Raw genomic sequence first — 14,787 nt, forward strand, 5'->3', positions numbered from 1 at the left:
CAGCTATGAGCTTACGTCCGGGAGATAGTGGGTTCGAAACCTACTGTCGACAGCCCTGAAGATGATTTTGCGTGTTTTCCCATTTTCGAACCAGGCAAATGCTGGGGCTGTATCTTATTTATGGCCACAGCTGCTTCCTTCCCACTCCTAGGCCTCCTCTATACCATCGTCGCCATAAGACCTATCTGTGTCGGTGCGACGTAAAGCAAATTCTAATATATATATATATAAACCCAACTATTGACTGTGGCTGTGCAGCATCATCAGCTGAATATTTGTCATTTCGTGAAAAGAACCTATTTCCCCACCAAATAAATAAAAAAACGGTTATTCTCTGTGAACAGAATCAGTCTCTAATAACAACAGTTGTACAGAAATCAAATTGAGCCCGTGGGTATCATTTTCTTACTGCAGAATGACGATTGGGTCATAAACGAAAACGAAGTAAGTATAATATTATAAAGTTTGGAACTGTTCTATTATAGATTGTGTCTTATTTCGTAAAGAGGATCTGCCTCATTAGTACTGTACTATTCATTTTATTTACGGCAAACTAGCAGCTCGGCTTAAAAGAATACAGGGATCATTTGGAATACAGGGAATACGGGGAACACAGGAAGTACGAGGAATACAGGGAATGAGAATGAATTAAATTCTGATATACTCCATCAACACAGAGTTTTTTATTAATAATTTAGATTCTTACATTCTATAATATTTAGTGGATGTAAGCGTGGCCAGCAGAGTAGGCAGCGTAAGCGGGGGCAGCAGCTAGCACGGGGGCGGCATGAGCCACGGCCAGAGCAGGAGCGGCCTTGACGACGGGAGCTCTGTAAGTGTTAGCGTAGGAGGTGGCGACGGGGACGGCGGCGTGGGCTACAGCAGGGGCGGCGTAAGTAGCCACAGCGGGAGCGGCGGCGTAAGTAGCCACGGCAGGAGCGGCGCCCAGGTAGCCGGCCGAGACGGCGGCGAAGAGCAGAGGCAGGAGGACCTGGAAAAATAAATGTGTTTATCGTGTTTTACTCGTTCGTGCTATCAGTGGTTGTTGTCAAATGGAAGAAGAATTTAACTGGGGTCAAATATCATCAACCGTGTTTTGTACACTCGTGATTAAATATGGGACTGTGTGTAGTCGTTACTGCTGCTTCGTTTGGTAACCAGGCATAATATGGTTGTCAACCCAGTGTACTTACTTTGTGTACCAAAACTGCTTGATCACTTAATATTTAGTATTGCCTGTGTAACGTGCGCGTTTTTAAATTAAGCGAGGTACTTGCTACTTCCAATAACACACTTGGAAGGGGTAAATACAGAGAACCCTGTTGTAGGCCTACATCACAGCAGACCACGAACGGATCACACTGTTTTGTTTCCCGGTCAAAGTGTGCAGCGTTTTTTGGGCGCGGTACATGTAGGGAAATCCACCTTAGAATATCGGCTGTAGAATTTCTACGAATACGAAATACCGTGTATATTACAGCATGAATATAAAATCTGCGGAATAAGAGCTCCTTAAAATATCCTCTCTTTGTAAGTACTCTCGCAAATAATCTACCGATATTTAAATAAAGGAGTGGATATTATTTCTTCTTTCCCACAACCCAAAATAGAAACTTAAGAAACCTAAGCAACGTAGTCTGGAATACGTTATCTAGCGTATATCAACTGAACTACTCAATGAAAAATTGAAATAAATATCACCAATCCTAATTGCAACAAGCAAACATTGAACACTAATATTTGTAGTACTAAGTTGATCACACACACACACACACACACACACACAAAATTGACTAAATGTAACACTTTACCATTACGACAATACAGAACTCGTGGAACAGCCGTTCATTCGTTAGTGCGAGGAAGAAATTTTTAAGAGGCAAATAATATTTTCTCCGAACTCACATCAGACAATTTAACTTTAAATTCCGTAGATAATCCCCTATTTCTAGTACCGGTATCAGTTAACGACAGCTGCACGTACTCAATAGAAATCACAATAACAAAGGTTTATGAGATATTTCCCTCACCAACAACGCACGCAGTTGTTGAAGACCAAACTTCTCTTTAACAACAGCAGTTACGTATTGTGACAACCTGTATACCTAGTTTAGGGGAAGGAAACTATCATTTAGGGCGATAATCATTTGTAGGAAGTTATATTGGAGATAATGATAGCGAGTGGCGGATTTGTCCGCAGTTTCCTGTGGGGATGTTGTGTTCCGTTCGGTAGTGGAGTTTGCCGACATGAATGTTGTACTCACTGAGAACCTGCCCTGTATAGGGGATCAGAACACTTACCAGCTTGTACATGTTGAGTTGTTGTTGATCGGTCTGTCGTAGATCGAGTATGCTTCATACCGCCAAACAAACGAACTTATATATCGTCCAGCTGTAGGTCAAGGTGTATCGAGGGAGTGACGGGAACCGACCCCGATATTGGAGTTGCAGTGTTTGTCCTTACCTTCAGCACGCGTCCTTCACTTTGGACACTGTACCTCAATATCTTACTCTCATTCTTATTATTATTTGTTTTTTATTATTTATTTATATCTTTATTTATTTATTTATTTATTTATTTATTTATTTATTTATTTATTTATTTATTTATTTATTTTTCAGGAATTTGGCGAACTATAAACCACATAGTATGTAAGGCTTCTTGGCCTTACTTCTCTTCACTTCCCAAAACCTACATTCGCTTCTCGTCTTTCTCTCCTTTTTGGAAATGATCCGTTCGGGCCACCGTTTTAATGGTTTCTCTTCAAATGATTTTAGACTGTCGACACCTTCTTCCTCTGAACTCTCTTCTGTTGTGGATCATGTGCAGTGTAATTCCAACTTCTTCTGCATTCTTCTTGTGCTCTCCTACCCAATTGGTGGTGGCCCCTAACCACATGATGAATTCGAAGATCCTTTTGTTCAAATGTGTTTTTATCTATTCTTAGTAGGTGTCCGTAGAATGTAAGTCTTTGTTTCGGCATTGTGTCCGTGTTCATTTCATATTATTATTATTATTATTATTATTATTATTATTATTATTATTATTATTATTATTATTATTATTATTATTATTATTATTATTATTATTCTGAAATTTTTCCCACATGGGTCCGTGGGAACGAACTATGTCAAAAATGGATTTGTCCCTGTTTTACTGCCGAATGCCCTTGCTGACTCCATTCTATGTGGAGGGATGTAATCATTACTGCGTTTTTCTGCGGTGGTTGGTAGTGTGGTGTGTTGTCTGACTATGAAGAAAATGTTGGGTCCAACACAAACACCCACTCTCCGAGCCGGATTAATTAATCATACGCGATTAATATCCCCGACCCGGCCGAGAATAGAACCCGGGACCCTCTGAATCGAAGGCCTCAACTCTGATTATTCATCTAAGAAGTCTGCACGGTACCTTGATAACTAAATGGAGTGTTTCGATCCACATTAATAGTGGCCATAAGGTGCTGAATCAATATTTGACATCTGGGAATTTGAATACAATTTTTTGTGTGTTGCGGAAGCTAGACACTTACTGTAACTAGAATACAGTGATTATTTCCTTGCTCGGCCACGTAACTCGTTCATCCTTGCTGTCGACTGACTGAAATTCAGGATCAAATGTCTACCAAGGAGTGGAAATCTCGTTTCTGAATTACCCGACATTAAAACCGGGAATCGAACCTGTATTCTTCCCTGGGAACCGAGCATGCCATTACTGCTTGCCTGGGTAGCCCCCGAGTACACAGGAGTCCAGACTGGTACCTATACAGTATGTGTTTCTGTTAGTCGTACAGGCTTCAATTTCTTATCAAGTCTCGCATATTGACATTAACGAATGAAAAACTGAAATAAATCGTACATTGCGGGTAAAAACATGGTTTGTCAATGATAATTCGTTAGTCAAACCATACTTATTTACATGCAGGCAGGAAGATTTGATATGAAAGTGGGTGTACCAGTTATATTCGTACACATGGACAGGATGATGCTCACAGCTTGTTTGCGATGCACGGAAAGTCTCAGTGACGGCATACGACTGGTCAAGTGCGTTAGTCTCCTTCCTAGTGTATCTGTGGTGGCTATGGGTAGGAGTGCAGAGTTAGGTACGGAACTTAAGAACACTCTACTTAAACTGGCACCCAAAGAATTTTCGTTACGAAAGATTGGACAGCTGCTCAATAGAACACATTCTACGGTGCAATGTGTGGTTGATAAACTTAAATACAAAGGCACTATAAAGACCAAGACAAGAAAACCCAGGAGAAAGTGCTTAACTGAAAGGGAAGAACGGTTTCTTGTTCGGCTGATAAGTCAGATTCCAAATTAAGTGCACCAATTGTCAGGCAACTCACGGAGAAACGAACTGGAAATATGCTCATCAACTCAACCATCCGTCGGATCCTGTATCGGAATGGGTACTATGGAGGATCCCACATTACATACAATTAACCATTTCAAATTTATTTTTCCGTTTAGTCTAAAGGATAAAGCTATCCGAAACCCTCATTCTTCCAATATTTCACTGTTGTGACGTGGTTTACAAAGACACAAAAGGCAGAACACCGAGATAAAGTACAATGGGCACAGAATGCCTGCGTAAAATCCATGTGTAATTTGAAACATTCTGATAACGTTGCACAGTCTTACTTTGACCGGATGGCTACGCCTTGAAGGTAGACACACGCTACGTACTAACACTTATCCGCATTCCCCAACCTACTGAAACGTAAAATTTAACAGCCTTTCTGAACAATGTGAGAGAAAACCAAACCACCGAGCCAGTTGACCGTGAGGTTATATTCGCTCGGCTGTGAACTTGCATTGGGGAGATAGTATGTTCGAACCCCACTGTCTGCAGCCTAGAAGATGGTTTTTCGTGGGTTCCCTTTCCACACAATGCAAATGCTGGGGCTGTACCTTAATGATGGTCACGGCCTGTTTCACCCCACTCCTAGCCCTTTCCTATTACATCATCGCCATGAGACATATGTGTGTAGGTGGGACGTAAAGAAAATCGTAAAAGATAAAAAAGAAACCAAGCGTTGAACAGGACACCGCTCGCAATTCCTCAACATAAGAGCTCAAGCTGAAAAATTCCCTTCACGGTTGATGCTAGCCCTGAATGGAACATCCTTCTGCAAGAGATCAGGAGGATACCAAACCGCGGAAGTTTGAACGACCATTTCGTATTTACTGGGTAAGTGAAAAACAGTCCGCCTCTGTGGTGTAGTGGTTAGCGTGATTAGCTGCCACCCCCGGAGGCCCGGGTTCGATTCCCGGCTCTGCCACGAAATTTGAAAAGTGGTACGAGGGCTGGAACGGGGTTCACTCAGCCTCGGGAGGTCAACTGAGTAGAGATGGGTTCGATTCCCGCCTCAGCCATCCTGGAAGTGGTGTTCCGTTGTTTCCTACTTCACCTCCAAGCGAATGCCGGGATGGTACCTAACTTAAGGCCACGGCCGCTTCCTTCCCTCTTCCTTGCCTATCCCTTCCAATCATCCTATCCCTCCACAAGGCCCCTGTTCAGTATAGCGGGTGAGGCCGCCTGGGCGAGGTACTGGTCATTCTCCCCAGTTGTATCCCCGACCAAGAGTCTGAAGCTCCAGGACACTGCCTTTGAGGCGGTAGAGGTGGGATCCCTCGCTGTGTCTGAGGGAAAAGCCGACCCTGGAAGGTAAACAGATGATGATGATGATGATGATGAAGTGAAAAACAGATACAAGTGTCTCTTACTCTGCGCGTTAGAGTAATTCATCTATCTATCTATTATTTATTTATTTATTTATTTATTTATTTATTTATTTATTTATTTATTTATTTATTTATTTATTTATTTATTTATTTAATTATTTGTGTCTTTATTAAGTGGCGAAGTTAGGGCTCTTGGCCCCCTCTTACACGTAACCACACACAACTTTTTAGTTTTACAGTATTAATTTGAAATGTCATTGTATTCAATTACAGTTATACAGATAAGATAACCGAGCTCGATAGCTGCAGTCGCTTAAGTGCGGCCAGTATCCAGTATTCGGTAGATAGTTGGTTCGAACCCCACTGTCGGAAGCCCTGAAGATGATTTTCCGTTTTTTTCCCATTTTCACAGCAGGCAAAAAACTCTGGGGCTGTACCTTAATTAAGGCCACGGCCTCTCCCATCCCACTCCTAGCAACTTCCTGTACCATCGTCGCCATAAGATCTGTCTGTGTCGGTGTGACGCAAAGCAACTTGTAAAAAAATAGAGATTAGATAAGTAACTCAGATAAAGGGTAACAATAATACAGTTAATTATGATTATTATTGATGAACAATTATAGGATAAATAAAGAGTGGATAATAAGAAAAAGATGTCAACTTAATACCTAATGAATATATCTACTTACCAGCTTAAAGGGAAACTTATTCAAATATAAGTTTGAAGTAAATTAACTGAATATTACTATGTTACAGTCTGAGTACACCAATGTCGATGCTACTATATGATCTATTTCTAGGAATAGTACATTGCCTTAAATGATAGGAGTGAGAACGTAAATGGGGTAGCCCAAGATACTAAAATCTAGTACGTAATTTTTGGTTTCATTCACACGTCATTCACTCTTGCATTCATTCGGGTCAACTGTATGTGTTCTATAGGAATTTACGGTAGGCTTCTTTAAATGTCCTAGACAAGCAAGACTTTTTAATATCTTCCGGGATCGCATTCCATAACCTCGAAGCAGAGACCAGGTATGAATGGCTGTAGGTATTTGTTCGATGTGGTCTATTTCAAGTAGTGATACGGAACGAGTGTTAATTTCGTGGAATGAAGAAAGAAGCCTAAAATTTCATGATAGATAGGTGGGGGCTGCTTGAGGAAAGCAACTGATAGACGAGGGTCATTTGGTGGGTTTTTTTACGGACATTTAAAAGTAACCATCCCATCATTTTGTAGTATGGTGTTATATGAGCATCGCGTCGAAGCATGAAGACATACCGAATTCAAGAGTTCTGAACACGTTGTAGTTTTGCTGCTTGTTCACAGGTTAGGTCAATCAATATACAGTCACAGTAGTCAAAGATTAGAAATAGAAGTGTTTGTATGAGTTTTAATTTAAGGTCCAGTGGCAGAACTTTTTGATGACTCTTCGAAGGATAAAGGGATGCATGTACTTTTCTGCACACATTAGTTATATGCTCATTCCAGGTCAGAGTCTCATTTAAGGTGACCCCAATGTTTGTGATTATCTTGGAGTATGGAACATTATTATTACGAATGGTAATTGGAGGATTATTAAGTTATTATTTAGAGCATATAGTAATTTTTTGTGTCCAATAATTATGCTTTGGGTCTTTCGTGCGTTGATGAGTAAAGCGTTGTTTCTACCATACGTTGTGAGTCGTCGTAGGTGTGTATTCATATGATGGATCGCTTCGCATGTACATCTATACTTAACTTAGTATGGTAACATACCTGTAAATCATCAGCATCTACCTATCTATCTGTCCATGTATCTATCTATCTATCTATCTATCTATCTATCTACCCGATGTATTTACCTTTCATCGGTTGAGTTGGCCGTGCGGTTAGGGCGCGCATCTATGAGCTTACATCCGGGAGATAGTGGGTTCGAAACCCACTGTCGACAGCCCTGAAGATGATTTTGCGTGTTTTCCCATTTTCGAACCAGGCAAATGCTGGGGCTGTATCTTAATTATGGCCACAGCTGCTTCCTTCCCACTCCTAGGCCTCCTCTATACCATCGTCGCCATAAGACCTATCTGTGTCGGTGCGACGTAAAGCAAATTCTAATATATATATATAAACCCAACTATTGACTGTGGCTGTGCAGCATCATCAGCTGAATATTTGTCATTTCGTGAAAAGAACCTATTTCCCCACCAAATAAATAAAAAAACGGTTATTCTCTGTGAACAGAATCAGTCTCTAATAACAACAGTTGTACAGAAATCAAATTGAGCCCGTGGGTATCATTTTCTTACTGCAGAATGACGATTGGGTCATAAACGAAAACGAAGTAAGTATAATATTATAAAGTTTGGAACTGTTCTATTATAGATTGTGTCTTATTTCGTAAAGAGGATCTGCCTCATTAGTACTGTACTTTTCATTTTATTTACGGCAAACTAGCATCTCGGCTTAATAGAATACAGGGATCATTTGGAATACAGGGAATACGGGGAACACAGGAAGTACGAGGAATACAGGGAATGAGAATGAATTAAATTCTGATATACTCCATCAACACAGAGTTTTTATTAATAATTTAGATTCTTACATTCTATAATATTTAGTGGATGTAAGCGTGGCCAGCAGAGTAGGCAGCGTAAGCGGGGGCAGCAGCTAGCACGGGGGCGGCATGAGCCACGGCCAGAGCAGGAGCGGCCTTGACGACGGGAGCTCTGTAAGTGTTAGCGTAGGAGGTGGCGACGGGGACGGCGGCGTGGGCTACAGCAGGGGCGGCGTAAGTAGCCACAGCGGGAGCGGCGGCGTAAGTAGCCACGGCAGGAGCGGCGCCCAGGTAGCCGGCCGAGACGGCGGCGAAGAGCAGAGGCAGGAGGACCTGGAAAAATAAATGTGTTTATCGTGTTTTACTCGTTCGTGCTATCAGTGGTTGTTGTCAAATGGAAGAAGAATTTAACTGGGGTCAAATATCATCAACCGTGTTTTGTACACTCGTGATTAAATATGGGACTGTGTGTAGTCGTTACTGCTGCTTCGTTTGGTAACCAGGCATAATATGGTTGTCAACCCAGTGTACTTACTTTGTGTACCAAAACTGCTTGATCACTTAATATTTAGTATTGCCTGTGTAACGTGCGCGTTTTTAAATTAAGCGAGGTACTTGCTACTTCCAATAACACACTTGGAAGGGGTAAATACAGAGAACCCTGTTGTAGGCCTACATCACAGCAGACCACGAACGGATCACACTGTTTTGTTTCCCGGTCAAAGTGTGCAGCGTTTTTTGGGCGCGGTACATGTAGGGAAATCCACCTTAGAATATCGGCTGTAGAATTTCTACGAATACGAAATACCGTGTATATTACAGCATGAATATAAAATCTGCGGAATAAGAGCTCCTTAAAATATCCTCTCTTTGTAAGTACTCTCGCAAATAATCTACCGATATTTAAATAAAGGAGTGGATATTATTTCTTCTTTCCCACAACCCAAAATAGAAACTTAAGAAACCTAAGCAACGTAGTCTGGAATACGTTATCTAGCGTATATCAACTGAACTACTCAATGAAAAATTGAAATAAATATCACCAATCCTAATTGCAACAAGCAAACATTGAACACTAATATTTGTAGTACTAAGTTGATCACACACACACACACACACACAAAATTGACTAAATGTAACACTTTACCATTACGACAATACAGAACTCGTGGAACAGCCGTTCATTCGTTAGCGCGAGGAAGAAATTTTTAAGAGGCAAATAATATTTTCTCCGAACTCACATCAGACAATTTAACTTTAAATTCCATAGATAATCCCCTATTTCTAGTACCGGTATCAGTTAACGACAGCTGCACGTACTCAATAGAAATCACAATAACAAAGGTTTATGAGATATTTCCCTCACCAACAACGCACGCAGTTGTTGAAGGCCAAACTTCTCTTTAACAACAGCAGTTACGTATTGTGACAACCTGTATACCTGGTTTAGGGGAAGGAAACTATCATTTAGGGCGATAATCATTTGTAGGAAGTTATATTGGAGATAATGATAGCGAGTGGCGGATTTGTCCGCAGTTTCCTGTGGGGATGTTGTGTTCCGTTCGGTAGTGGAGTTTGCCGTCATGAATGTTGTACTCACTGAGAACCTGCCCTGTATAGGGGATCAGAACACTTACCAGCTTGTACATGTTGAGTTGTTGTTGATCGGTCTGTCGTAGATCGAGTATGCTTCATACCGCCAAACAAACGAACTTATATATCGTCCAGCTGTAGGTCAAGGTGTATCGAGGGAGTGACGGGAACCGACCCCGATATTGGAGTTGCAGTGTTTGTCCTTACCTTCAGTACGCGTCCTTCACTTTGGACACTGTACCTCAATATCTTACTCTCATTCTTATTATTATTTATTATTTATTTATTTATTTATTTATTTATTTATTTATTTATTTATTTATTTATTTATTTATTTATTTATTTATTTATTTAAGAATTTGGCGAACTATGGACCACATAGTATGTAAGGCTTCTTGTCCTTTCTTCTCTTCACTTCCCAAAACCTACATTCGCTTCTCGTCTTTCTCTCCTTTTTGGAAATGATCCGTTCGGGCCACCGTTTTAATGGTTTCTCTTCAAATGATTTTATACTGTCGACACCTTCTTCCTCTGAACTCTCTTCTGTTGTGGATCATGTGCAGTGTAATTCCAACTTCTTCTGCATCCTTCTTGTGCTCTCCTACCCAATTGGTGGTGGACCCTAACCACATGATGAATTCGAAGATCCTTTTGTTCAGATGTGTTTTTATCTATTCTTAGTAGGTGTCCGTAGAATGTAAGTCTTTGTTTCGGCATTGTGTCCGTGTTCATTTCATATTATTATTATTATTATTATTATTATTATTATTATTATTATTATTATTATTATTATTATTATTATTATTATTATTATTCTGAAATTTTTCCCACATGGGTTCGTGGGAACGAACTATGTCAAAAAATGGATTTGTCCCTGTTTCACTGCGTTTTTCTGCGGTGGTTGGTAGTGTGGTGTGTTGTCTGACTATGAAGAAAATGTTGGATCAAACGCAAACACCCACTCTCCGAGCCGGATTAATTAATCATACGCGATTAATATCCCCGACCCGGCCGAGAATAGAACCCGGGACCCTCTGAATCGAAGGCCTCAGCTCTGATTATTCATCCAAGAAGTCTGCACGGTACCTTGATAACTAAATGGAGTATTCCGGATCCACATTAATAGTGGCCATAATGTGCTGAATCAATATTTGACATCTGGGAATTTGAATAATATTTTTTGTGTGTTGCGGAAGCTAGACACTTACTGTAACTAGAATACAGTGATTATTTCCTTGCTCGGCCACGTAACTCGTTCATCCTTGCTGTAGTCTGACTGAAATTCAGGATCAAATGTCGCCCAAGGAGTGGAAATCTCGTTTCTGAATTACTCGACATTAAGCCCGGGAATCGAACCTGTATTCTTCCCTGGGAACCGAGCATGCCATTACTGCTTGCCTGGGTAGCCCCGGAGTACACAGGAGTCCAGACTTGTACCTATACAGTATGTGTTTCTGTTAGTCGTACAGGCTTCAATTTCTTATCAAGTCTCGCATATTGACATTAACGAATGAAAAACTGAAATAAAACGTACATTGCGGGTAAAAACATGGTTTGTCAATGATAATTCGTTCGTCAAAACCATACTTATTTACATACAGGCAGGAAGATTTGATATGAAAGTGGGTGTACCAGTTATATTCGTACACATGGACAGGATGATGCTCACAGCTTGTTTGCGATGCACGGAAAGTCTCAGTGACGGCATACGACTGGTCAAGTGCGTTAGTCTCCTTCCTAGTGTATCTGTGGTGGCTATGGGTAGGGGTGTCCGACTCGTTGGCTGAATGGTCAGCGTACTGGCCTTCGGTTCAGAGGGTCCCGGGTTCGATTCCCGGCCGGGTCGGGGATTTTAACCTTCATTGGTTAATTCTAATGGCCCTGGGGCTGGGTGTTTGTGATGTTCCCAACATCCCTGCAACTCACACACCACACATAACACTATCCTCCACCACAATAACACGCAGTTACCTACACATGGCAGATGCCGCCCACCCTCATCGGAGGGTCTGCCTTACAAGGGCTGCACTCGGCTAGAAATAGCCACACGAAATTATAATTATTATAGGTAGGAGTGCAGAGTAAGGTACGGAACTTAAGAACACTCTACTTAAACTGGTACCCAAAGAATTTTCGTTACGAAAGGCTGGACAGCTGCTCAATAGAACACATTCTACGGTGCAATGTGTGGTTGATAAACTTAAATACAAAGGCACTATAAAGACCACGACAAGGGTACCCAGGAGAAAGTGTTTAACTGAAAGGGAAGAACGGTTTCTTGTTCGGCTGATAAGTCAGATTCCAAATTAAGTGCACGAATTGTCTGGCAACTCACGGAGGAACGAACTGGAAATATGCTCAGCAACTCAACCATCCGTCGGATCCTGTATCGGAATGGGTACTATGGAGGAATCCCACATTACATACAATTAACCATTTCAAATTTATTTTTCCGTTTAGTCTAAAGGATAAAGCTATCCGAAACCCTCATTCTTCCAATATTTCACTGTTGTGACGTGGTTTACCAAGACACAAAAGGCAGAACACCGAGATAAAGTACAATGGGCACAGAATGCCTGCGTAAAATCCATGTGTAATTTGAAACATTCTGATAACGTTGCACAGTCTTACTTTGACCGGATGGCTACGCCTTGAAGGTAGACACACGCTACGTACTAACACTTATCCGCATTCCCCAACCTACTGAAACGTAAAATTTAACAGCCTTTCTGAACAATGTGAGAGAAAACCAAACCACCGAGCCAGTTGACCGTGAGGTTATATTCGCTCGGCTGTGAACTTGCATTGGGGAGATAGTATGTTCGAACCCCACTGTCTGCAGCCTAGAAGATGGTTTTTCGTGGGTTCCCTTTCAACACAAGGCAAATGCTGGGGCTGTACCTTAATGATGGTCACGGCCTGTTTCACAACACTCCTAGCCCTTTCCTATTACATTGTCGCCATGAGACATATGTGTGTAGGTGGGACGTAAAGAAAATCGTAAAAGATAAAAAGAAACCAAGCGTTGAACAGGACACCGCTCGCAATTCCTCAACATAAGAGCTCAAGCTGAAAAATTCCCTTCACGGTTGATGCTAGCCCTGAATGGAACATCCTTCTGCAAGAGATCAGGAGGATACCAAACCGCGGAAGTTTGAGGGACCATTTCGTATTTACTGGGTAAGTGAAAAACAGATACAAGTGTCCCTTACTCTGCGCGTTCGAGTAATTCATCTATCTATCTATTATTTATTTATTTATTCATTTATTTATTTATTTATTTATTTATTTATTTATTTATTTATTTGTGTCTTTATTAAGTGGCGAAGTTAGGGCTCTTGGCCCCCTCTTACACTTAACCACACACAATTTTTTAGTTTTACAGTATTAATTTGAAATGTCATTGTATTCAATTACAGTTATAGAGATAAGATAACCGAGCTCGATAGCTGCAGTCGCTTAAGTGCGGCCAGTATCCAGTATTCGGTAGATAGTTGGTTCGAACCGCACTCCCGGAAGCCCTGAAGATGATTTTCCGTTTTTTTCCCATTTTCACAGCAGGCAAAAACTCTGGGGCTGTACCTTAATTAAGGCCACGGCCTCTCCCATCCCACTCCTAGCAACTTCCTGTACCATCGTCGCCATAAGATCTGTCTGTGTCGGTGTGACGTAAAGCATCTTGTAAAAAAATAGAGATTAGATAAGTAACTCAGATAAAGGGTAACAATAATACGGTTAATTATGATTATTATTGATGAAAAATTATTGGATAAATAGAGAGTGGATAATAAGAAAAAGATGTCAACTTAATCATCATCATCTGTTTACCCTCCAGGTTCGGCTTTTCCCTCGGACTCAGCGAGGGATCCCACCTCTACCGCCTCAAAGGCAGTGTCCTGGAGCTTCAGACTCTTGGTCGGGGGATACAACTGGGGAGAATGACCAGTACCTCGCCCAGGCGGCCTCACCTGCTATGCTGAACAGGGGCCTTGTGGAGGGATGGGAAGATTGGAAGGGATAGACAAGGAAGAGGGAAGGAAGCGGCCGTGGCCTTAAGTTAGGTACCATCCCGGCATTCGCCTGGAGGAGAAGTGGGAAACCACGGAAAACCACTTCGAGGATGGCTGAGGTGGGAATCGAACCCACCTCTACTCAGTTGACCTCCCGAGGCTGAGTGGACCCCGTTCCAGCCCTCGTACCACTTTTCAAATTTTCGTGGCAGAGCCGGGAATCGAACCCGGACCTCCGGGGGTGGCAGCTAATCACGCTAACCACTACACCACAGAGGCGGACTGTCAACTTAATACCTAATGAATATATCTACTTACCAGCTTAAAGGGAAACTTATTCAAATATAAGGTTGAAGTAAATTAACTGAATATTACTATGTTACAGTCTGAGTACACCAATGTCGATGCTACTATATGATCTATTTCTAGGAATAGTACATTGCCTTAAATGATAGGAGTGAGAACGTAAATGGGATAGCCCAAGATACTAAAATCTAGTACGTAATTCTTGGTTTCATTCACACGTCGTTCACTCTTGCATTCATTCGGGTCAACTGTATGTGTTCTATAGGAATTTACGGTAGGCTTCTTTAAATGTCCTAGACAAGCAAGACTTTTTAATATCTTCCGGGATCGCATTCCATAACCTCGAAGCAGAGACCAGGTATGAATGGCTGTAGGTATTTGTTCGATGCGGTCTATTTCATGTAGTGATACGGAACGAGTGTTAATTTCGTGGAATGAAGAAAGAAGCCTAAAATTTCATGATAGATAGGTGGGGGCTGCTTGAGGAAAGCAACTGATAGACGAGGGTCATTTGGTGGGTTTTTCTACGGACATTTAAAAGTAACCATCCCATCATTTTGTAGTATGGTGTTATATGAGCATCGCGTCGAAGCATGAAGGCATACCGAATTCAAAAGTTCTGAACACGTTGTAGTTTTGCTGCTTGTTCA

At 41.5% G+C, this 14,787-nt stretch overlaps 2 protein-coding genes across 2 annotated transcripts; both read right to left on the bottom strand.

Moving 5' to 3' along the window:
* Positions 1 to 718: 718 nt before the first annotated feature.
* On the bottom strand, positions 719 to 2,313 carry LOC136863651 (cuticle protein 38-like). Its single transcript, XM_067140016.2, has 2 exons — positions 2,302 to 2,313; positions 719 to 991 (listed from the first exon to the last, which is right to left on the bottom strand). The coding sequence occupies exons 1-2, from the start codon at positions 2,311 to 2,313 to the stop codon at positions 719 to 721; spliced, it is 285 nt and encodes a 94-aa protein (XP_066996117.2).
* Positions 2,314 to 8,288: 5,975 nt separating this feature from the next.
* On the bottom strand, positions 8,289 to 9,877 carry LOC136863653 (cuticle protein 38-like). The gene is made up of 2 exons (XM_067140018.2): positions 9,866 to 9,877; positions 8,289 to 8,561 (listed from the first exon to the last, which is right to left on the bottom strand). Exons 1-2 carry the CDS (start codon positions 9,875 to 9,877, stop codon positions 8,289 to 8,291), a joined length of 285 nt encoding a protein of 94 aa, XP_066996119.2.
* Between the last annotated feature and the right edge of the window lie 4,910 nt (positions 9,878 to 14,787).

Source organism: Anabrus simplex, chromosome 2 (genome assembly GCF_040414725.1).
Source record: "Anabrus simplex isolate iqAnaSimp1 chromosome 2, ASM4041472v1, whole genome shotgun sequence".
NCBI classification, from domain to species: Eukaryota; Metazoa; Arthropoda; class Insecta; order Orthoptera; family Tettigoniidae; genus Anabrus; species Anabrus simplex.